The 26707-nt window shown below is 38.0% G+C and overlaps 1 protein-coding gene across 1 annotated transcript in view; it reads right to left on the minus strand.

Moving 5' to 3' along the window:
- Window positions 1-3692: 3692 nt before the first annotated feature.
- Window positions 3693-26707, minus strand: part of LOC105382966 (sex peptide receptor) — a 271017-nt gene continuing 248002 nt past the window's right edge. The window contains exons 5-7 of the mRNA XM_038114644.2: window positions 18982-19082; window positions 11388-11526; window positions 3693-4399 (exon numbers count right to left, since the gene is read on the minus strand). Coding sequence (XP_037970572.1) covers window positions 3851-4399; window positions 11388-11526; window positions 18982-19082 — 789 coding nt within the window. The 3' untranslated portion in view covers window positions 3693-3850. The remainder of the gene's footprint in view (window positions 4400-11387; window positions 11527-18981; window positions 19083-26707) is intronic.

Below are 26707 nucleotides of genomic sequence, written 5' to 3' on the forward strand. Positions count from 1 at the left end.
GCAATGGTTTACCAAATTCACCTTTGTTAAGTATACCTCGTTTCAGCTCGGGTCAAAAATGAGAAAAACAACCTCACGTGATTAATGGACGGCCCCTAATATATTTAGTTGAAACGAGGTATAAGCCAAGAAACCTAGCACAGATGACTCTTTTCATTTTATCTAAAAACAAAATAAATAACCAAAATTTTATATTGGAAGTTCAGTTACATTGCTAAGTTATTTGTATTCTAGACTATTAGATTTGTATCTTAGACAATGATTTTTAATTTTTTATCTAAAGGCCTCTCTCCTCACTCTGGTTTTTACCTACACAAGCGATTAGGTACCTAATCGTATATAGATAGTAGTATATATTATATAGTAGGGGTCAAACACACAGTCAAACGGGGACTGACCTCCGATGTACGTAAAAGAGAATATTTTTCAGTTAATAGCCATCTGAAAATAAACCAGGCACTGTGTAATGGCCTCCTTTTAGAATTTGTTTATTTTTTCACAGCTGATGCACGAGCGAAAGAGGTTTTTGATGTTGTGTGAGCTAGGTATGAGTATGTAGGTATTTCTAGCTAGGTGTGTGTACTTTTATTATGTATGCAGGGTGTCCGTTGCCCCGTACCGTAGATAAATTAATTGCTCGAAATTATATCCTCTATCACCCTGTATTGTTTGATGCATACTCTCACTGACATTATCATCATCATCATCAGCCAATAATCATCCACTGCTAGACATAGGTCTCTTCCAAGGAGCGCCACAACACTCGGTCCTCGGCCTTCCTCATCCAACCGCCTCCCGCCTAAGGTCGTCAGTCCACTGACATTATACCTACATACTACATGTATTGTGAAATGCATACATTTTATCTGTCATTTGTTGGTTTTCAAGGGACAACGAAGTTTATTCACCAGGCATCATGAGAATCAAAAGATCAAAAGTCATAGGGCTCATGTGAGCTATGTATGTAGGGACTTCTATTTTGTATACAGGGTGTTTTGAACCGGAACCAACCGTAGAGCAATTAATTACTGGAAATGATAATTATAAAGGGTGAGAGCCCTTTGATTTAATCAAAGCTATCATGGCCCTGTTTCGTTTGATCCATGCTTTCAGACATACTGTATAGTGTCTTCCATTTTATTTAAGTTTTGTACCTAGTTTAGTTTATTCTTCTTCGTCAATCATAATCATCATCATCAGCCTATAGCAGTCCACTGCTGGACGTAAGCCTCTCCCAAAGCACGCCACTGGATGCGATCTATAGCTTTCCGCATAATATACTTAATCCTAAACAGCCACCTTTCGCAAGTCGTCACCCCATCTAGCCGGAGGGCGTCCCACACTACGTCCTCGGCCTTCCTCATCGTCAATTATCATTACGTTTCGCAATTCTAAATAATAAAACAAAAGCCAACATTTTTTCATTCACTATATTTCGTTTTATTTACAAACATCATAAATAATTAATACGATTTACAATCCAACTACGTATATTACTATATTTATGTATATAATATGTTATATAATGTTACACAAAAAATACAGACATAGGTACGCACGACACAGACTATGAATAATATTCACATAGAGTTATCTTTTTCGTTTTTAGATTAAATCTAAATATCTTATTAAATAACCAACATGAGGGCTCTTCATTTGGTTAAAAGACCGTTAAATGGTGTAATATTATATATTAAATACAAAAAGTATAGGTACCTACTTAAATATTAAATATATTTATACTTCTAACATTTCTCATTGCACTATCGAACAGTCTAAAAGATAATAGGATATTTAGTTTAATCGTATATAATATATGGTACAATATTTTTATTTCTTTAACTATCTACTTAAAACTATATGCAATGTATAACTATAATTGTAAATATTATTATGTAACTGCCTAAAATTCATTGTGCTTTATAAGTTAGTAAAGTTAATATCTAACTTTTTGGTACGAAACTGTGGGATTTTCGAATTCAAAATGTTCAAAATTTGACAGTAATTACTTCGTTTGTTGTTTCGTTTTGTCTTCGCAATAGGGCCCCTGGTTCTATTTTAACATTTTTAAACTAATTACAATTAACAAATGAATAAATAAAAAACCGACCTTTTTGTGTAACCCCAAATAAGTTTGAGGCCCTGTTTCACAATGTCTGGTTAGTGGCTACCTTTGAGATAAAATACATGCTGTCACTGTCAAAAAAATAATAACAGAGAGTGACAGCATGTATTTTATCTTACAGCTAGCCACTAACCAGACATTGTGAAACAGGGCCTTAATGTATTTTGACGGGTGTTAAACCCAGAATTCGACTGATCGATCCAGGTAATTGACTATATGCAATGTTTTTTTTTATTTGTAAAAAATATCCAAAAAGTATAAATTGTATTGAGCTTCTTTTAATTGGGAAGCACATAGTATAAATGTTTCGTTCGTGTAAACAAATACAAAACTTACACAGGGTATAATTTCATCAAATATAATCCCAAAGATAATACCTATGTATAAGCCTGCTAAAAACTTTTTTGTTGATATATTTTTATAAGTTTTGTGTTTAATTGCAGCCCATGTAAGTCCTTATTTTTTTCCAAATAAATAAATAAATACATCAGGTAAGTACTAAGTACCTGTAACTAGCAGCCACGTGCAAGATTTCATCAAAATCTGTTCAGCAGTTAGTATTACATACATTATAATTGCACTATATCAAGTATTTCATAACTATAATCTCAATATAAATTACATTCATTCGATCAACCAGATAAACTTATGTATAAAATTAATGACTAAATACCTACTTATGATATTACCAATAATATCTATGTATAGACAGATATTTTAGGAATAATTATATTATATTAATTATGTAGGTATATAAAGAGCTATGATGTAGTTCTAGGTAAGTATGAATGGTATGTATATGAACAGATTAATAAATGAAATACACACACACACACACGCACTCACGCCTTGTACTAATGTACTCCCTTGCGGGGTAGGCAGAGGTGCATTGCTGCACCCACTTTTCGCCAGAGTGTTATGTTAGTCCCAATGTATTAGGGGGCGGGCCTATGAAATAACAGAATTATTAAAGTTATATCTGTGGTGATAATGAAAATATAAACAATGCCAGTCTGAAACAGTTTTATTCGAGAAAATCGCTTGATTCTCTAGCAACAGATTCTATTCCCAAGATAACTATTATCTGACTGATGAAAAATCAACTCACATTACACGTATAAAACAACTGTCCTCGGCCTTCCTCATCCAGCCACTACTGTCCACCTGTCTAAGGGTGCTTACATAGAGAAACGGGTTCCCTTATCTACCTGTACCAGTAACCTGATTATCTGAAAGCGCTCATGACATTTAAAAATCCGGGGAATACTCCGTGAGTGAGCGCTTTCGCATAATCAGGTTACCGGTACATGTAGATTACAGGGAACCCGATTCTCTATGTAAGCACCCTAAGGTCGTCGGTCCAGTGGGCTAGAGAGGGTCTTTCGTTTCTCTTGCCTGTAGAATATTGTCTACTATAAAATCTGACGTAATATGTTTAGATCTCACAGGTTTTTGACAGGAGAGTGGCGTTCATATGGATTGTTAATTCATTGCTAATGTGTCGTTGGTGGTATGGTAGCTGTTCGTAATATCCACTCTAGAACTTTCTAACAATGATAAGTAATCCTTATTACTACAGAATAGTATATAGGATAACAAAATCATAGCAGAGTTATTTTACCAACCCTAACTTCAAACTTTATTTCAACACAAATAAATACGTACGCAATATCATACACCAGAAATTGATTTACCAGTCGTACTATTGTACCTAAAAACAAGTAATTAAAGTACAGTCTCATTCGTACAAGTTCTAGGTCCATTTACTAACGAATATCTACTAGACCCGCCATTTTTTCTTCCAGTGACAGCTCCCCTTATAAACAACTCTTTAAAAGTCTCTCTAAACTGCCTAGACATACCGCAGTAAATAGCAAAATTAATCGGATACGAAACTATGATACAGAAATTCGTTATAAGTATAAGAATATTCGCAATATGATAGTCTAATATTTCAACAATTGTGCTACTGATGATATGCAGTATTGTGACAACAGCTACCGGAATTTCGACCAATAGGAACACAGTTACAACGACTATCAACATTAGGGTTGTGCAATTCGAATCTCGAAGTCGTTTGCATTCGGACTTCCGATTGTCTTTGAAAAGTTTCTGTCGGTTGATTTGTGCTTTCTTCATGGCTCGGAACAGAAGAACGTTGAGCACGACTAGTGATGTGCAGGGGATGAGGTGGACGAATAGTACTCGGAATGCGAAGTAAGCTATGAAGTACGCGTCTAGAGATATCGTCTTGACCCATGGCGCCATTTCCATCTGCGAAAGAAGTTTAGTGTTAGCGTGTGTTTAATTCGAGACATACAGTTAAGTAGGTATAAGATCATTTAATGGTTGGTAAGTAGGCCTAGATGTCCGCATACAATGCGCCTTTAATCATGAAATTGGTGACCAAACATCATCATCATCAGCCAATAATCATCCACTGCTGGACATAGGCCTCTCCTAAGGAGCACCACAACACTCGGTCCTCGGCCTTCCTCATCCAACCACTACCCGCCACCCGCCTAAGGTCGTCAGTCCAGCGGGCAGGAGGGCGTCCCACGCTGCGTTTGCCTGTTCGTGGTCTCCGCTCGAGAAATCGTCTACCCCAACGGTTATCGGTTCTTCGGCAGATATTATTATTATTAAACATTTATTTCCAGATACATATATCATCCATAGTAAATTAGTAAAACATGTCAAAATATAAAAATCATATATGACCAGCACACTGCCACTTCAGCTTGCATAGTGACCAAACAAGCTGTAGGAAAAGCTATATTTCATAAATTGTATATGACAATCGTGAGCAATGAAAAGTTCCAACCAAACGATCCCAATTTTTAAAACATTTAATTTAGAATTTAATCAAATTATTTTATTTTACTTTATTAGGAAAACTTACAGCTAAATCAGTACAATTAGACAAAAATAAAAGACAACAAAAAGCCAATTAATAGTTTTCACAGATACACAAAAGGATATGTATAACAAAAGTCTGTAACATTAAACACTAAAACACACGTACACTGGCTATACTAGTTAAACTGGTTATAATAGTTTACCTTTTAAATTAACACATAAAATTGTACATAAAGACATAAAGCTTATTATTTATGTTTACAGTTGGCAATATTCTTATGCACTGTAAAATTTTATGCACTTCAATATTGCATACACGTCGTCTTCATTAAGCAATTCTTTTCCATTTAGGAGTAGGTAATTTGCTGCTATTGTCACTGGAACTTTTTCATTGCTCGTGAGTGTATAATACGGGAAATCACTTTATGGCGAGACGAAGCTCACGAAAAAAGGTAGTTTATACATTTTATAATACATGTATGTACTTATGTATGTTTGCCCGCGAGCTTAGTTTCTCTTTAATAGATTTGAGCTTTTGTGCTTTCGTTTTCTATGTTTTCCAAGACAATTAAGATCATAAGGAGATGGAAATAATATATGTACATGTTGTACTTTTGTCTTTCAAATTTAATAAACCTACTTATGATAATTTTATTAAACACATACGGTTTAATGTAATACAGTACAAATAGAACATGTTAACATGTTATTAAAGAATACGAAAGCAAAAGCATTCGAATACATATGAGTACATTCCGAATGATAATAATATTTGTGTGTATGAAATCGTGTAGCTTTCCTTTGCATTCTTAAAAAGGTTTCTTTTTTATTATGTTTGTTTTTTATTCGTCATTTTTGTGTAAATGTAAACCTAAGCAAGTGGTGAAAGAAGGAGCCTGCACGAGTGATGTATCGTATTAATAAGTGAAACAAATTTGCATGTACTGAGAGGCAGTTTATTTATTTTTTATTTATTTATTTATACTTTATTGCACAATTTACAATAGTAATAATGTACAACAGGTGGGCTTAATGCTAAAAGCATTTTCTGCCAGTCAACCTGCAGGAGGTACAAAGATAAAAAGTACGGGTGTGCAAAAACGGAAAAAAAAAGTTCACCGTATTATAAGCATATAGGATATCTTACCTAGTTTAAATACCTATTTATAATTATGGAAGTAAGTACTTAATTTCTGTTTTAGTGTAATATTTTTATTGTGAACTTGTCTATCGAATTGGCTTAGCTGTAAGGGTAGAATAAGTTATTGAAATAAAATAAATAAATAACTATATCTTATACGTGTAAAAGTCTGGAGCACTCTGTTACCGCTACACGGGTTCGTTATCGACGAAGATAAACGTCATTATATCGCGATTCACAAAACCTGAATATGGCGCTGTGATTGGTAGAACGCGCACTAAACGAGTTTATCGACGTCGATAAAGAACACGTATGACAAAGCCTAGTATGACTGCTCTAGTGGTTATCACCGATACGATAACGAGTAGAAAGTAGATAGGCTTAAATACGAGTATGCATCAGAAATTTATATATTTTTTGAATATCAATCGAGAAATAATCAGATCTATATTTACGAACTCATTTTAAATTTTCATCAGAAGTTTTCGAACGTAATTTTAATACAATATTTATAATTCAATGACTTTGACTTCGACGAGAGGGTTTCCGAACGTCCAAGTTTAAAAATAAATATACCCGGCGCGGGAAACCTTGTATTTGAGTTATAAATGTTTAAATATCGAGTTTTAATTTTATTTTAATTAGTCAGCCGATTCATTATGTTAGTACAGTCAGTGAAAGTGATACGTATACCACCCACCGCAAACACTTGTGTGTTAAAAAAAAATGTTTCTGGGTGTTTAAATCAACTAAAAAAAATAGTCAAAATTTATAAGGCGTTTGACAGCCAACTTACAGCGTTTAGCATTCGTCTAAGTTTTGATGGCCCTTCAATTTTAAGACTCAATGACTGGTGTTAGGTCATATTATGATGATGATTGATATAGTAAGCCCCCCATATGACCCCTTGAGTCAACCCCTATCGGCTTACCCTTTCCTTTTTAACACCCTGTATAGTTGACTTTAGATAATAATAATAATAATATATAATAATATGTGGGGACATCTCACACACGGCCATCCGACCCCAAGCTAGGCAGAGCCTGTGTTATGGGTATCGGACAGCTGATATATCTACACAAATACATAGATAGATAGATATTAAATATAAATATCAACACCCAAGACCCGAGTACAAATATTTGTCTTTAAACAAATATTTGCCCCAGCCGGGAATCGAACCCGGGACCTTCGGCATAGCAGTCAAGGCCACTAACCACTACGCCATTCGACCGTCCTATAGATACTGACCAACTCATTGTACAATCTAGTTAACTCTTATAGCACGAGTGTTGTTCTATAATTATGTACAATTATGTTAACATGTTGTTTTGTATCACAAATTACTTAACTAGGTGGCTTGGTAGAGTTGGTTCAACTATTTAATGGTCCATCTGGTAATGTTAGGTATACAATTCTTCTAGCCTGTCGGGGACAAAAATGACAAACACTTGAGCAGTGCAGCGATCACAGAATTCGATACTATTTTCGAAACTACACAAACATATGGAAAAAGAACGGTCTCGTCAACTGTCACTGTCAAAATGTAAGGCAAATTTGTCAGCCTAAAGTGACATTTGTTTTTTTCCATATGTTTGTGTAAATTCGAAAAATAGTATCGAATCCTGTGATCGCTGCACTGGACTTGTTTGTCACCGTGTTAAAGTCCATAAATATAGGTACTGCAGTTATTAAGTATTTTGTGAAATTTCCGATTCCACTTAACTATATATAGTACATGATACTGATAGTATGAAAGTTTTTAAGTCCTACGAGCTTACACTAGAACACACAGTATTAAACATTAAGCCCCACTATACAGGGTGATTATAAACTTTAGTTGCATCATCGGACCACTTTGCAGGGAAATTTACATATTAAACATTCTAGATTGTACAAAACTGGTACAAAATTGGTAAGTATGCTATATGTACTTATATTACTTACAGAAATATTTATTATTTTTATTTTCGTTTAGTTTTATTCTGATCTTAGGTAAGTAATATTTTACCAAAATCGGCTGACCCGACTTTTTCTGTTGAATGTCGGAGTTTTTTTAACGTTGGTTAGGTTAGATCATGTATTCAAGGAACATCCTGTATAAGGCTTTTTATAGTTTTTATGTACCTACTACTCTTCTTCATAATGCTTGCTTTTTTAATTAAAACCTACGTTACGGGTTAGTAATAACTTTTCTCATCTTCTACATTTTTTATTTTTCAGTGTACATAAAAAGCTTTAAAACATTTAAATAAAGTTAGGTATTTTTAAAATTCTACTGCCTAACTGAAAATAAAAATAGTATACCACCTGAGTTTAATAAACTAACTATAGTGCCTACTGAAAACAAAACTTACTTTTATTTTATTTTCTTTATAACCTACACAAATATTATAAAATAAAAGTTGGTACAAATACAAATACAAGTGCTAAAAGTATTGTCTGCCAGTTAAGGTACGGAAAACTATGGAATAAGGTGACCCCACTTTTTGGGGTTTATGTTTTTTCGACGTTTTGTTTTGACCTCTTGTCAAAACAAAGAGAAATACAAATCGTTGAAAAAACATAAAACAAAACACCAAAAAAAAACAAATCACACCTTGTACTAATGTATCCCTTGCGGGGTAGGCAGAGGTGCATTGCAGTGTTATGTTAGTCCGAAATAGGGGGCGGGCCTATTGCCATTTTACAGGCACATCCAAGACCCGAGAACAAATATCTGTCCCAGCCGGGAATCGAACCCGGGACCTTCGGCTCAGTAGTCAGGGTCACTAACCACTACGCCATTCGGTCGTCATATTCGTCGAAAAAACATAAAACAAAACTAAAATTGAAGCAATATAATATGCGCAATATTTTCAGAACAAAACCGAGTAATCAAACCCCACCCTATCCTGTTGTATCTAACCTCAATCAAATGTGCGCCTAGCAACAGTGTTGCCAACGGAAAATTAATATTATTTAAGAGAAATATGTCTACGTTTGAACGTACTTACATCATTATTTTCAGGAAAATAACCGTGCCGTGTAATCAAAATAATACCCGCTTTGTTCGTGGTAAGAAATGAAAAGTAAAACCTTATTGTTCACCAGGTAATATGCCTAAAACACACTTCCAAAGGAAAATTATGTAACAAAATGTATAAGAATTATACTCTGCTTTTACAACGGTCTGGAAGAGATAGCTTTCAGCGATATGACCAATTATGATATATTTTGTTTTACGGTGTGCAAATGAAGATGATTATTATCATATTAATTTCTACTATCTGAAAAACTTTGAAGAATGTAACTGAGTGCGTTTTTGCTAAAGCAATAGATGTCTAAGTCAAGAAGCTACGTACGAGTACCTATAGGTTTTTATAATTTTAACTCAGCTGTTTTAATTGTGAAATATTTTTGCTGTTGCAAATCACATAATTCATAACGCAAGTGAAATAAACTTCTGCCCATCATTCAGTAAAGGCTCTTTTAGTGTACCAAAAAGAATAAGGGCAAGAAACTAAAAAAAAAACATGCAAAAACAACAACTCGATTGAACGAAGGAAAGGAGGTTATGACATAGGCAATTTCATAGAGACGACCTCATTTCTAATTACTATCGGTGGGTTTTTATTAACGCTGGCAACACCACTTCAAAAAGAGGATAGGCAAAGGAATAAGTAAGGGGCGCGGGAGGGGTTAACAAATTAATTAAGCCATACTATACTAGCGGTCACGTAACACTTTGATGTAGATGAAACACGTTTATTAACAACTGATGAGGAAAAGAGGTGTTATAATGGTAGTATACGTAAGTCAATTTTGGATTGATTTAATATCGTTATATCTGATTGCTGAGGTGTGGTATAATCAAAAGGTTTTTTCGTCACATACAGTACAAGTGCCATTAAATAAAAATTGATTTATTCTTCTTAGCTTATCGATGACAAAATCTATAGCTGTACAGTCATGGTGTTAAATAAAGGGTTAGCCGAAAAGGGCTGAACTAGGGGGTCATTCTAAACAACTTTATAAAATTAGAAAACGAAGCCTCCTCGACTGTCGAGTGAAGTGAGTGAGTGAACTCGAATAAATATAATATTATGTCCAGTCAATCCTTTAACCACAGCTCTCAAACCCTAGTCCATCTCTAGTGTTTGTCACCGACACGCTAAAAAAAAGATTCACCCTGTATAAAGGCTTCATGTCGCGACCAATATACCGAGGGGCAAAGATGCGCCATAACTTACGGAAGGTAGTAAATCTTTCCCAATTTCCTTGAGATTACCATACAAAAATTACGTACGGAAAATTTTCAGGGAATTTCAAAATTGACTTACACAAATTTTTAGAAGTGCTGCGTTTGCAAAAACAATATTTACAGTTTTTAAGTTGAATATTATTTTAGCAATAAAGAGCCACCCTATTTTAAGTGTATGTTGATAGAATAGAATAGATTATTCTTTATTTGTACACAAAAACATGGACAAAATTACAAAAAAACTTAATCTAACACATATGTATGTACAAATGGCGGCCTTATCGCTTAAAGCGATGTAATATGATGTAATATTGTTAAGGGAAATAAACATATCTTAAACCTTAGCTGTAGGAATTTCCAAGAATCCCGCTTAGTTAGCATGCCATATCACATTTATGTACATTTACATAATATACACATGGAAGATATGAACTGACTCGATCGAAATGACAATACGATTATGTACCTACCTATACATACATACATTATGTACTAATTGTTCTGCCATGTGAACCGGGCGTATTCAGCAGTTATCGATATTTGCGTTGATTTCGATCATCATTGGGCTATATACAGGGTGTTATCCTGAACAACTTTTGTTCTACTTCTTTTACTCCTAAACGGAAAAGACTGGCTTAGTGACGCTTTCTGCAACATTGAAGTACATTCATTTGCGCATCAGAATATTAATACCAACTAAAAACTTAAATATTGTGTTAAAATTTAAATAAAATACTTTACCAAAGCTTTCGAGTAGCTATATACCAACCGCATTATTATAAGACACCTGTACAAGGTATTTCAACCCGGTACAAGGCCTATCGTACTTGCAATTATCATCGCCTTGCAGGTCAACTAGTCCTACTTACATTTTTTTGAGGCTTAGAATGATTGATCCCCGTAGACTTCAATCAATTCTGAAACGTTTTTTTTTTTTTTTAATTTAGTTAGACTAGTTGACCTCCAAATCGTCGATATACAAGGCCTATCAACCTTGCACAAACACAAGGCCTACCAACCTGGCACACGTCCTTAAGCTGCCCCCGCCACACGGTGACGTGCGGCACATACCGCCGGTCGAAGAACCTCGGCAGCTGATGCAGGAAGGCGGCCAGACCGATGTAGATGAGGCACTTGATGACGCGAGGCATCGTGCACCTGGAATGAAGGGTTGAATGTAAGTACTTACAGGGTGTTCGGTAAGAAAAGTGGGAAAGTTTTGCTTTGTTAAGACCAGAAATTTGCTGGTAGTGGTTGAATGAGGAAAGGCGTAAGAATCATTTTGTGGCATTCCTTGAGTCATCTTCTTCTTCACTTCTCTCCTACGCTTAAGTATTTCTAGATGATAACGATGATGACTTTTACTAACATGCCCGCAAATTTGCTGAGTCTTTAAAATGAGATGAAACTACAACTAGGGAACTCTGTAAAGTACAAATTGCGGACGCAGAAATAAATTTTTATGTATCAGTAACTATAATGGCGTAGCTTAAACTATAAGTATATACAGGATGGCCCGTAAAGAGTTAACCAACGGAAAACGCAGTACTTAGGGAAAATCCAAGAAGGTAATATAACATTTTTTTTATCTTAAAATCTACTTAGGCTATGAATAAAGCGGTGTAAACCCTGTATCACCAGTTTTCCGTTGACCCACTCTTTACGAGCCATCCTGTATATTATGCAAACAGCAGGATTTTCCTATTAAAAAGTAAATGGAAAAATCGCCTTCGTCACTCAATTATTATAGAACCGACGGAATGAAAATTGGAATTGATTTCGTGACAAACTTCTTGGATTTAAGTACTTATTTATAAGTATATTTTCTTAGATTTACAATATACCAACAAGATACAATACAATACAATCATGGTTACCTTTGGGTAGGTTGCAACAGAAGAGCGCCACCAACACGTAAATATATACATTAGTTAAATTAGTTATGTTTTCTATTATTAGTTTATTTAGTACCCACTATTATGTATCTGCTTAAATACCTAAATCCATTACACAATACACTTTATTTGCACCAAGACCAAAAATTACAAAAAACAAAACTTAAAAAAAAACAGTACAGGCCTTATTATAGCAATCTCTACCAGACAAGATGGTGTGTCACATACAAAAACAAAGCAAAAAAACTCCGCATTTTGTTTACTGTCAACCGTTTTAAGTTCAACCTGAGACAAACATTGTGCCAATGAATAAAATCACAAATCTTCTAACCAGACTAATTCAAAACACGACTAGACTAGGAAAGTGAGGTTATATTTATCGAGACTTTTCTTTTGCACTGACACTCCATCTAGTTTTTGATGAAATATCGTTGTTATTATAAGTACTTATTTATGAGTATATTTTTCTTATTTTGTTAATGTCTTATCGATGTTACCCTTGAGACATTTCGGTTGAGAAGCGGAAGTCAAACTGTTCTGTCAAATAATTATAAAGTAACAAAAAAACGCGATATTTTTTTACCTCAGATAGTAAAGAGGGTGTTATAAGTTTTTGTGTCTGTGTGTCTATGTATCTGTGTGTGTATCTCCTGTGGTAGCGTAGCTCCTGAAAGACTGAACAGATTTCAGTTTTATTTTTAGGGCGATAGTTAACCTCCGAAACCAGTCCCTTTGAAAATAAAACCCCAATAATAAATCTCTAATCAAATTTAGACTCTAGACTAAGTGGAAACCACAGAAAGGTTTTCGTAATCTTTTTTTAAAAGATACTTTATCATCCGAATCAGACAACTATCCGATATTAACGAAGTTTTCAACTTAATTAAGAAACTTAAGACTTATCTATCATTTTCCTGAAGGTTCTTATTTCAGCCGGTAGTCCTCAAAATAACTCTGTTCATACAAGAATTATGTTAGCCTTGTGGTGTAGAGGAAAAATATACAGGGTGAGTCTTTCATAGGTGCATATCCGGAAGTATGTTAACAAAAGTTGTTCAGAATGAAGAGCTCTGTAACATACTTCCGGATATGCACCTACGAAAGAATCACCCTGTATATGAGGAAGGCCAAGGACAGAGTGTTGTGGCGCTCCTTGGCAGAGGCCTATGTCCAGCAGTAGAAGGACTTTTGCTATGATATTCAATTTAGGCTACGAAAATGCTACGAATGGCTACGAATATGCTACGTTTTGAGCTTTTGCTACGAAGCGTAGCATTCTTATTTTGGACACTTATTTTCGGTATATTTATTGCTTTTAAATCATTTAGATACTAGGCCTAGACCTGTAGGTTGGCTGGTAGAAAATGCTTTTAGCATTAACTCCACCTTTTGTACACTTATATCTCATATTTATGCAATAAAGTATTAAATAAATAAATAAACGTCCGTCCCTGAACAAAACTATTATCATTATTATTATTTAACTCTTTATTGTACAAATATTACAAATAAAAGTACAAAGGGTGGACTTAACGCTAAAAGCATTTTCTGCCAGTCAACCCGCAGGAGGTACAGAAAAAATAGGTAATAAGTAAAACTAACTGTAGACAAAATTAAAACTTTAAAAGTAAAGTAAGTACATTTTACATAAACTCAATTTGTAATTCATGTATTCAGGAAAACCGCGACAAATCTCTTATGTGAGTGAGTGTGAGTGCCTACATCCATTTATTTCACTCAATAATTAATTCCTCAATATAGATAAGTAGACATATATATAGGAGAGACAAGTAAATCGTGGCCTACATATTCATTAGAGAACTACTCTATTGGGACACAAGTCTGGTAATCTTACTGATATTCTAAACGTGATAGTTTGTAAGTATGGATGTTCATAATTTGTAACTCTTTCACGGGAAAACGGCTACACTAATTTTTATGAAATTTGCTATGTTGTAAGCTTGCATCCTGGATTACCACTTAGGTTATTTTTATCCCGGAATTCTCACGGGAAAACCTTAGGCGAAGCGAAGCTCGCGGGTACAGCTAGTAATTACTAGTAAAAGATTAAAAGGCGATGAAGCATAAAGATAAATACGTAAAATATTCTTTATTTTACGTTTATGTAGGTAAACAAAAAACGAAATTAAACAAACGGCGGCCTCATTAGTAGTAATCTAGACCAGACAACCACAACTAGAAGGAAATTACATTATAAACTATATTTACGATACCCAAATTAAATTCCATTAATTAATCATCTACATCATTGCGTGAAAGAAATTATGAGAGAGTGTGGAATGAATGAGGATATGACAGAGGATAGGGCCCGATGGCGTGACATGACGCACTAAGAAGGCTAGGAAGAAGAAGAAGAAGAATCATCTACATCTATTTATTTTATTTATATTTATTTGTAGACACTTTATTGCATACTAAAAAAAAAAACATACACAGACAAAATACAAATTAAGAAGAAGTTAGTACACAAAGGCGGGCTTATTGCCAAAAAGCAATTTCTTCCAGCCAACCCTTGGTTGACATCATCATACCGTATTCGTCCACGACCATTCCATAGAAGCGCCACAAAACTCTGTCCTCAGTCTTCCTCATCCAGCCACTACCAGCTAAATATCCTAGGTTGTCGATCCAGCGAGACGGAGGACGTCCCACGCTAAGTTTTGAGGGTGAGATTTCGAAATAGTAGACACTGGACACCCTGCACTAGTCTATTGGATGTTCATGCATATTTAACATGGATAGACCTATATATGTCGCACATATTTTCCTTTAAATAGAAGAGGAAGTAAGTTCAAATAGTTCATATCATAGTTCTTTCCCGTAAGAAGGTTGGGCCAATTTGTCATCAGTTGTTACTGTTGTAAAGAAAGAAAGAAAATTTCTAACACACACAGAAACAACACATCATATATTTACAAGTAAAGGTTAAAAAGTAATAAAAATAAATAAAAAATGAGCATGAATGTTACTTCTCGGTGCCGAAATGTGAAACTGACTTAGATTAGAATAGAATAGAAAACTACTTTATTGACTAAAAAGAACACAAAAATAACAATTTATACAGTGGAGTTAAAGCAATAGGCGGCAATAGATCAGTTCATAACACAACATAAAACCTTTGTTTATCACCGTCAAATACCATGTAAAACACGCTAAAATTTTATAAGAATCAGTAAAGCCGTTTTGGAGAGGTTTTGTAAGAAAATCTTCATTCACTCATAGGCATTATTAAAGGTTCGTAACAATGTTGAAACAATTAAGCTCAATTATTTAAGTCTGTTATTTTATACCATTATACTGTAATCTCCTTTGAGCTAGGCGGGTAAGTAATTTAATAATATTTCCGTGTATTTTAACATCACAAGTTCTTGTAAATTGCTAAAGTCTGGTGTCTGATAAGTCTCTTGCAAGGGCCCTTAAGGCTGCTTTTCCTCCAGAGATTTGCTATGCTAATGTATACAGGGTGAGTCTTTTGTAGGTGCATTTCCGGGAGTATGTTACAGAGCTCTTCATTCTTAACAACTTTTGTTATAATGACCTTGGGATATAACGAAAAAAAAGATGCTTTGCCATACAAAAAATTGTAGTTTACGTGACACTGTGTATGGGGAGTAGGTACATATTTTTTTCGAGAATCTCAAAAGGTCATTATAACAAAAGTTGTTCAGAATGAAGGGCTCTGTAACATAATTCCGGATATGCACCTACGAAAGACTCACGCTGTATAAGTATTTACTAAACCCATATGATAGCATGGATCATCACGCTTTTACAACATCAGGTGGTAAGCCTTCTATATCCAAACCAAACTACCTTTTAACCTCAATTTAGATACACAAATTGTTAGCCCCTTGTGAGAATCGAACCCGACGTTTGAATCATTCAACCACTACACCACAGAGGCAGTTTCTGATTGGCAGATTCCCCCAAAGCATTCAATTGCCGACAAATTAAGTAAAATATCTCGATAACCATTTTGTTTCGTGTCAAAATGGCTCTGTTATTATTCCGAGATTCGGCCGCGTCGGTATTGACAAATTAGTTTAGCAACGCCCTCTAGTGGGCAAGCGAGCGTATAAATTGCCTGTAAGATACCCTTATTGGAAGCTAAATACCAGATTAGATTGTAGGCATTTTCGGTGAGCAAATTGCCATAGATAAGTTTATTATCTGCTTGTGGTTCGCTTCATAACGATGGTATTTATCAAGCAAATATGCGGGGTTTCTATGTAAGATATGACGTAATTCACTCTCTTCCATTCAACGGTTGACTAGTAGAAATTGCTATAAGCAATAAGGCCTCCTCTTTGTACGGTTCAATTGTTAGTTTTTGTTCTTGGTGGAAATAAAGTGTATTGTATTGTAATTCGCCAAGGAACAAAGATTTACATAGCTTTGGAATTTGTATTTTTCCACCCTTTCAATATTATTATATTTACTCACTCATTCATTTCTCACTCACTCATTTACATGTGTAAATAAGTAATGTATCATATTTACTTACAATTTAAAGGTATAAGTTACTTTAAATAAGTAATTTACAACATATCAAATTTAAACTGACAAAGGCTTAAAAGCTATCAAACAACTCGAACAATATAATTTAAACTTTCATTATCATCATACACAATACACATGCCATGAAAGGAAAAAGATATCCACAAAGTTCCTGGAGTTCTATAATTAACCACCGATTAATTACCTATTTTATTTATTTATGAATTCTTTTGTTATTATTAATTTCGGGAATTGTGTTTTTTTTTATTTGGCTCACTAAACTGAGCTTAGTTCTTACAGTTTTCAAAAACAGTTGCCTAACTACCTTACAATGAATAAGCCCTACTAGAAGTGAGCACAACATGCATAAAAAATTAGAATTAAATTTTTACAAAAATGAACTTAGTGCTATTCCAATAACTTAATTATTGAACAACTTATGCTACTTACTTAAACAAATTATTTACAAGTTTACATACTACAGTATAAATAAGAGTATCAGTACCACAACAATATTTGTGTGCTGTTATTGCTATACCTACTTAATTAACTAAAACAACCCGTAGACGCGAAAACAAATACATTACATAATAAAACTTTTCAACTGGTACTTAATTGATGAGACAGTGGATCCAAAAATATCAATCGAGTCCTGGACGCTATTGTATGTCGCTAAGAGTCTGTATAAAGGGGTGTTCATCATCATCATCATCCAATAATAATCCACTTCTGGACATAGGCCTCTCCCAAGGAGCGCCACAACACTCGGTCCTCGGCCGTCCTCATCCAGCCACTACCGGCTACACGCCTAAGGCCGTCAGTCCAGCGGGCAGGAGAGCGTCTCCCCCAACGGTTATCGGTTCTTTGGCAGATATGACCAGAATTGTGTTACTACTAATAAAGTATAGGTAGTCACGAGTTTGATAATGTTACAATTTATACATGGGGTTCCTTCAGATTTTAACCATCTTGTGGCGACATCTATAATGAATACGCGCAAGCATAGAAGTCAAGATATAGATCCTGCAAAGAGATATCAAGGACGACCAACAGATGGCAGCAAAATACCAAATCCTACATCGCGGTATCTAAGAATTACAGCTACTCAGTATATATACAGAATCCCGACATGTAACCGTCGGGCAGTTGCCCACCAAGCAAAACCGCCCAGCTTGGTCGGAGGATCCTCCCTTTTCAATGGAGGAGTGGCAACACCTTCGCTCCTCCATATTGGTGACCCCTACAACCTGAACACGACCTGATGATGACCATGCAGAACAGCAGCAGCAGAACATCTTCCACCATGTCGATGACCTCACAGACGATCAGCAGACCTTCCAGCAGCTACAAGATGAAGTCCAGCAGTACCATCACCCCCACAGCATCCTTCAGCAGCCACCCGAGTCAACCAGCTTGCAGATTCCATGGGCACCGTGACCACCAGCTTGCAACGGAAATGCGCGAGCCTGGTCACACCCTCGAGCAGACAGACTGCAGCGACCTTGCAGTGCACTTCGACCAGCCGTAGCAGCGTCGGTCCAGGGTCCACCTCTCCTGGTCGAAGAAGCATTGGGGCAACGCACCGGAACAGTCGTAGCAGAGCGATCCTTGCAGTCCACTTCAAGCCGGTACGATCGAGCGTCAACTCTCCCGGTTGGAGCTGGATTGGGGACATCGCCACGCGCCTAACCATGCACTACTCTTCAAGCCGGTACGATCGAGCGTCAACTCTCCCGGTTGAAGACGAAGTGGGGTTACGGCGAATGAAGACCGCAGATAGTCCTGAAAGGCGGACTAGCGGCAATCTGGCCTGGTGAACAAGACGTATCAGAAGCACTGAAGAATATCGACCTACGGTCTCGGGGGGGAGTGATTTGGCGACATCTATAATGAATACGCGCAAGCATAGAAGTCAAGATATAGATCCTGCAAAGAGATATCAAGGACGACCAACAGATGGCAGCAAAATACCAAATCCTACATCGCGGTATCTAAGAATTACAGCTACTCAGTATATATACAGAATCCCGACATGTAACCGTCGGGCAGTTGCCCACCAAGCTAAACCGCCCAGCTTGGTCGGAGGATCCTCCCTTTTCAATGGAGGAGTGGCAACACCTTCGCTCCTCCATAATCTATTAATTTAATGAACCATAAATTGAACGAAATGATGAATGAATGAATGAGTGAACGAACTCACCAGGTCCTGGCGACGGGCGCGTGGCACACGTAGATATATCTCTGGACCGCCAGCGCCAGCGTCAGCCAGATGCTCGCAGTGTGGAACATCGCCGGGATCACCTGTGGGGGGAGATTGGGGGAGATCAGTGGATGTGAGCTGAGGAGAACAGTAGAGCATAAAATAAAAGAAAGAAACTTCATATGACACTGACAGCAAACTTGATAGTAATCCACTTGCGAGTAATGAAAAAGTTCCACCGCCATTGCCGTTCCATATTTCATTTGCTGTCGTCGTCAAAAAGGTGTCCAGTCAACTCGGCGCCTTTGGCTACCTCAATGGATACTGCGCTGGTAACTTTCACTGCAACCGATGACTGGTAGTTACTTTCATACGATTTTGACAGGTTGTAAGTTTTAATGTGTCAAAATAGAATGAACGTTACTACTGGTAGCTGTACTTCATCATCATCGGTAGATAGAGTTATTGAAACTGTCTAACAGCCAGTAACAACATTATCAAACTGTTTAGAATTTGACTTTGATTAACCTTAATCTCAATGAGTCAACATCGATGAATTCCTCACATAGTCTTAGTAAGACACAGCCTCTTTACACACCATTCAAGTTTATTTCGTTCACTTGCATTCCATTCCATCTCTTGTTCAGGATTCCAAAGCGGAAAAGGCAGGGCAACGGAGCGGTGTGCGAGGTAAAAATCAACCAATGAAATTGCATAAAAACTGCGCTCCTGCTATTTTATTGGTCGACTTTTAGCTCGCAAAACGCTTCGCTTTATGTTGTAATCCCAGCGATCCATTTTTGGACCTATTTTAAAGGCAGGGTGCAATTCATTCATTCATCCTAAGGGGGTTATCAGACTGCCACGAATTACTGTGCATGTTGCGTGTCGCTTTGCATGTACTAATTGTTTTTTCAGTGTACCTATGCTTTACCTGCGAACGCCTAAACAAGGCATTGAAACCAGTCGCTGCGATGAACTGGTGAACTGGCACCCTTAGTACCAATTTCTCCATAGTCGGTTATCTAACCGACAGGGATTGATTTATAAATTAAACGTCATCTCCATATAAATATCATGACAGATGTGTCAAAAGTCAACGACTACTCCCTGGTTATGCTCTCACCGACTATGGAGAAATGATGATGGGCACAAATATATGGAAGCTGGGACCAGCACCAATAGAAATAAGTGATACGTCGTTGAAAAGGTATTTTTTAGTAGAATATGAATAACGGAAGCGCTAGTCTTGATTTACTGTCCAATTAGAATAATCGTACCTTGAAAGTTTTTATATTTTATTTCTGTAATTTTAATGTTTTTGTTAGTTTTTCACATTCATTTTTAATTTAAATAACAAAATGATCATATTTCATATAATATTATATTTGTTTATTATCTCAGTAAATAAAACCAGTTGAAAGTAATTTTTCCAATTTCAATAATACGTGTTTACGTGTATTACGCCCTAACTGTCATCAGAAGAGAGAGTGCAATGCCATAGAAAAATACTTCCTTCCGACGAATATATTTCAAAATGGACAACTTATACGGATTTGTCGTCATAATACTTTTTTGCTCACTTGAAAAGAGCTATCCAACGATGTATGTCTCGTCTTTATTGGACATAGGTCCCAAAACGCCCATTGTCATTTGCACTTATGGTGCGAATTGTTGGCGAATGTTGCTACGTCAGTATATTCGAGCGAACAATGATACTCAACACAATAATACCTCCGGCGCCAAACGATTAAATACCTCGCTCATGCAATTTCATCGGCCGATTTTTACGCTCAACAGTTCAGAGGGTTACTCTACAGGGTGTTGCAAAAAGGGTATACTAAGCCGAAACCTACATGTGCAGCAATTTCATTTTCCATAGAAACTTTGTTGGTCACGTGACTTTTTTACTATGGATTTCTTTTTTCACGAATTTCCAAATTCTGATTTCAGTTTCGGGCTTAGATATACCATGCTGCAAATGTAAGTTTCGGCTTAGTATACCAATTTTGCAACACCCTGTATACTGATGAAAAACAAACGAACGAGAGCCATCGTGCAATCGGCATGTTTAATACATCGGAGTTCAAGTCGTGGCTCGAGCAGCAACGCTCCGAAACTATGTGTTTTGTTATATAGAGTGACAACCCTGAATAGTTCAGAAACTCATAACTACATAGATCCATATATATATCCTCACGATTATGATCCCCAAATGGGTAGTCAGAGATGACTCGCTTGCGAGCCCTTTTCGCTGTACATTTGCATTCACGTGATAGGTAGCGAGCCGTATCGCCGTTATGGAATGAGCACAATGCACTTAGAATACACAATGACATCTAGAAATCTAGATGTGCAGGTTTCCTCACGATGTTTAAGTACCTTCACCATAAGAGCGATTTATTCATTAGTACATGGCTGGATTCGAACCCACGGAATCGCGTGTTTTGAAACTATACAAGGCCAGAACGCAGAGGTTGGGACTGCTCACGTATATTTTCAAATTGAAATGATGCCATGATTTACTTGAAAGTATACAAGGCCATTACGCACTAATCGCGTATATTTTCAAGTAAGTTGGCCCAAAATTATGCCTTGAAAATATACTGCAGCAGTTACCACTGCGTACTAATCGTGTAAATTTTCAAGTGCCAAGCGGCCATGCGAGCACTTGAAACTATACGTGATTAGTTACCAGGTAGCCCTTTTGAATCGTTGCTCTCTTTCTTTCATGCGAAATAGTAATAAGTCTATTGCTTTCTAAACATTGCATCATCATTCCGAAAATGCCTTCCTTTTCGTAACGTGTTTTTGTTTACATCGTACAGTTAAAAAGTAAATTGATTTAAACTAACCTGTAGAATTGTTGTAAATAGTAAAAATGATCTCAGAAGAGGATGTAGAACAATTCATAAAAGAATTACAGTGAATTCAAAACTTGATGAAAAATATGTCTGTAATAGGTCTGTAGAGTAATACCTACTACACTCACGAGCAATAAATAAGTCCAAGTAGCAAAAAGTCAAAATCAAATGACCCCTATTTTTTAAAACATTTAATTTAGAATTTGATCACAATTTACGTTTTTAGTCGGTTATAATAATATTTTGATGCGCTGTTAAATATACTTTAATATTGCCGACGGCGTCTTTAAGCTAGTCTTTTCCGTTCAGGAGCTATCGTCACTGGAACTTAATTCATATAAATAATAAGATATTAGTATTCTTCGCCGCCATTGTATGCTTTTACAATACAATACAATACACAATATAAGGGATGTGTCCAAGGCTCCATAGGAGGACCAACTTTCTGGAACATCATCCTCGACTCACTGTTGCACAAACTAGAGGCTGAAGGAGTGTATTGTCAAGCATTCGCAGATGACGTGGCCCTTGTCTTCACAGGTCTAGCAGTAAAAACCCTAGAGGTGTCGGCTAACAAAGTACTCGATAAAATAGTGGAATGGGGAACTCGAAACAAACTCAACTTTGCACCACATAAGACCAACGCGATGCTGTTAACGAAGAAGTTGAAATACGATTTGCCCCAACTATTCATGGCTGGTACAAAGATAAACCTCGTAGAGGAAATAAAACTGTTGGGCCTCATCATAGACCGCAGGTTAACTTTCAAAGCTCACATAACCGCTCAGTGTAAAAAGGCAGCAGACATTCACAAACAGCTAGCGCGCGCAGCGAAGGTAACCTGGGGACTAAACGGTGAAATTGTGAGGACAATCTACATCGCAGTAGTGGAGCCCGTCATGACATACGCCGCAAGCGTCTGGTCACAAGCCGTCGAACTGGAAAGTAACAAAAAACTGCTTTTCTCGCTACAAAGAGGTTTCGCACAAAAAATATGTAAAGCCTACGGAAAAGTGTCGCTCACATCTGCACTGGCACTGTCGGGCTTGCTGCCTCTCGATCTCAGAATACAGGAGGCAGCAAATCTGTACAAATCAAAAAAACTCTTGTCAGCTGACTACCTCCCACCGGGCAAAGATCTCGAACGGAATGTAGGGTACTTGGACTTACCACATCCGTCCACACTTACCTCTACCAAGTACGAGATCCTTGAAAACACCACCCTGCTGGACACCGGCTCCCAAATCTTCACGGATGGAAGCAAGATAGAGGGAAAAGTCGGCGCCGCCCTAAGTTGGTGGGAGGATGGCAAAGAAAAACTGTCCGAGACTTTTGGTCTCCACCCATCGTGCACGGTCTTCCAATCGGAACTTTATGCACTTCACAGGGCAACAAAACTGGTGAGCTCTAGCACGGATAAAAAAGTGAACATCTTGAGCGACTCGAGATCATCACTCGATCTGCTCCAAAATCCGAAACTCAGCCACCCCCTGGCAAGAAGCATAAAGGAAAACATTGCGAGGGCTGTGAGCAATGGCGGAGAGATACAAATGTTCTGGTTGAGGGCGCACGTAGGAACTGCCGGGAACGAAAGAGCCGATGAGCTCGCCAAAACAGCAGCACTACACAGCACCTTCCACGACTATGACAAAGTTCCCCTGTCCTATGTCAGAAAAAAGATCAGAGAGGAATCGGTCCGAAAATGGCAAGATCGATACGCGACCTCGAGTACAGGAGCAGTCACGCGTAAATTTCTACCGGATGTCAACCAAGCATACCGAATTACGCGAACTTCTAAATTGACCCCCGCTCACGTACAAATGCTGACCGGACACGGGGGGATAGGAGAATATTTGTACAGATTCAAACTTAAAGGAAGCCCTGGATGTGATTGCGACCCCAACATCAGTGAATCGGTATGGCACATCATTCTGGACTGCCCCCGTTTTCTTGCTGCAAGACATGATCTGGAGACATTGATAAACAGGAACTTGGTGGAGTCGGAATTAAAAGATATTCTGGCAGACACCAATCACAGACCTCATTTCCTATCATACGCAGATCGAATCTTCCGAGTAGCAGCAAGGAGAAACAGCACAATTTCTCGCCCTGAAGCCCAATCAACATCAGTATTCCAATCATCAAACCCGACCATCTCAGCACCACAACAAGTGACTCCAAAAGCAACAGCGACAAACTAACTGTTGTCTTGTGGCGAAAAAGGAGAAGCCGGACGCCGAAGTGTGGCTCTGTTCATGGACAGTAGCAGCGAAAGACTCGGCATCAGCTTCTGCGTCTCGGGGGCGCGAAAGCGTGTAGCCATATCACCCGGCCTAGCCTCTCTCCTAAATGGAAGCACATCCAAAGCTACCATGAAACGTAAAGCCTATGACGCACTGCCGGTAACACTAGTGGGAGATCAGTCCTGCAGATTAGTACGATGCCGTAACAAGACCATCGCACTATTGGAATGGGCCGATGACACCCCGTTTGTCCAGGCATGCTCATGGCTCACTACGCTTGGAGAGAGAGCACAAGATAGTAACGTCCCCAAGATAATAAGCGTAGACGCAATGGTGATCGAGCATAAGAAAGGTGAAATTGTTGACCAGCTGGGCTGCCTAAAAGCCTCAAAACAACACGAAATAGTTGTGTATGAGGACAGAGGTGAAGACCTAAGCTTTCTCAGTGGACACATACCCGTGAGGAACAACAACCACCAACAAACTGAAGCGGTCACCGGATCAGAACGCCTACAGGAGAGGATGGCTTCCGAGTCCGTCGCTGCTGCTGAACAGCAGGAAATAAATATGAGGATGTAGAGCAGAATCTCGCAGGGGCGCGCACAAGGGTTCCTTCAGGCATTCAAATCAGCTGCCCAAAGCCTTATGGGGAAACCACAGAGGACACCTGAGTGGCGCCAAATCCCCAAAGGCCCCATCCGAAAAAGAACGGCCCAAAGAACCATAACAAGAGCCGACATGGGTCAGGTGGTCCCACCGAAGCTAAAAACAGCAACCTCCCCTAAAGAGCATTTGGAGAATGCCGTCATAGAATTTGTGGCAATAACAACCGCCACAAAGCAGGTAAACCTCTTGTCGTGCAAAACCATCATGCAGACCTACAGGCAAGAAAACGAAGGCCGGCTAAAAATTCTACTCGAGGAGGCCGAAGCCTGCATATACGATAACAGTAGTTGCCAAGTCCTCAGAGGCAAAATGACTGGAGCGTATATGGCGGCTTACAGCGAGGAAAGCGGATTTGTACCCTGGGAATGCAACTCCTCAAAATTTACTGTGCCACACAACAACCAAATAGTGGTCGTCGCCCAGTGCACCAGGATTATGCTAGAGGATAAAATCCTAGCAAAAGTGGAAACCATCAACGCCAACTGGAATCACTGGACGATGCCCACTATCACTTGGGTGAACGGGGTACCTGGATGTGGGAAGACAACCTGGGTGATAAATAACTTCGATGTGAGCAAAGACACCATTATCACAACAACAACTGAGGCGGCCATCGACATAAGAAACAGGCTAGCGCATCGTATTGGTGACATGGTCAAAACTAGGGTGCGTACGATGGCATCAGTCCTGGTAAACGGCTTTAGAGAACATGTCGGTTGCCAACGCCTGATAATTGACGAAGCCCTGATGAACCATTTCGGGGCAATCGTAATGGCCGCCCACCTGTCTCGTGCCTGTGATATTGCTCTGATCGGAGACATCAATCAGCTACCATATATCGACAGAGAGAACCTATTCGAGCTTAGGTACAATCGCCCAACACTGGTAGCAAACATCACCCAGGAGCTGTTGTGCTCATACAGAAACCCCATGGACGTTGCATACGCCCTAAAGGAAGTATACTCAGGCATATACGCAGCAACAGCGCGCATCCAATCCCTGCAGCTGAAAAGGTTAACTGACGCAGTAATTCCCAAATCCCAAACCAACACTCTGTTCCTGGTGCATACACAGGAAGAAAAAGAGACCTTGACCAGCCAAGGGTATGGTCACGCGTCTTAACCATACACGAAGCACAGGGATTGACGTACGAATCCGTTATTATCATAAGAACAAAAGATAAAATAAAGTTGCACGATAGCATACCTCACGCAGTAGTGGCGCTGTCGAGGCACACCACCGCCTGCACCTACTATGCGGATGACACCGAGGACGCTATCGGCAACCTCGCTAAAACGGCAATAACAGCGCCAAAGAAACGCATCCTCGAGTACAATCTAAAAATGGCAGTTAAGAATCGAGACGAAGAGGTCATTGCACTTTCTGGGGAAATGTTAAGAAGGCAAAACGGGGCGGAATAAAACATAAAATATAATTTTGCTTAAGGGTCTGCAATAGGGAATCGAGGGTTGGCATTGTCATAGAATTATGTAGTAAATGATGCTCTACAGCCTTGAAAAAAATCACACAGGTAGTTGAAGAGTCTAGCTAGGTGCTGAATCATTCGAATTTAAGTAAATGATTATGGATAACTGTAAATTAATTTCAGAATATCAAGAAAAACCAGTCAATCACACTCCCGTATTGTAACAACTGTGTCGTAATTATAAAGAATTTTCATATGATTTTTATCATATTATAAAGTTAAAGGCTTGGACTAGGCGCTAAATACCTTGTTTTTTAATAAACACACACTTATTTTGTGTAAATTAATCCCAAACTTGAGCAATTTTTTTCCCTCAAATCTTCATACAAATATCTATGGCGGCTTTCTGTGTTATAAAATCATAAACACAAGCGACGTTTGACTCAGTTGGCCGCTGGCCTCCAAAGAAGGGTCACGTTGGTTTAGGCAGCACTGACAGCTCGCGATCTTATCGTGTACAGATACAA

The sequence above is a fragment of the Plutella xylostella genome, chromosome 31 (assembly GCF_932276165.1).
Source record: "Plutella xylostella chromosome 31, ilPluXylo3.1, whole genome shotgun sequence".
In the NCBI taxonomy this organism is placed as follows: domain Eukaryota; kingdom Metazoa; phylum Arthropoda; class Insecta; order Lepidoptera; family Plutellidae; genus Plutella; species Plutella xylostella.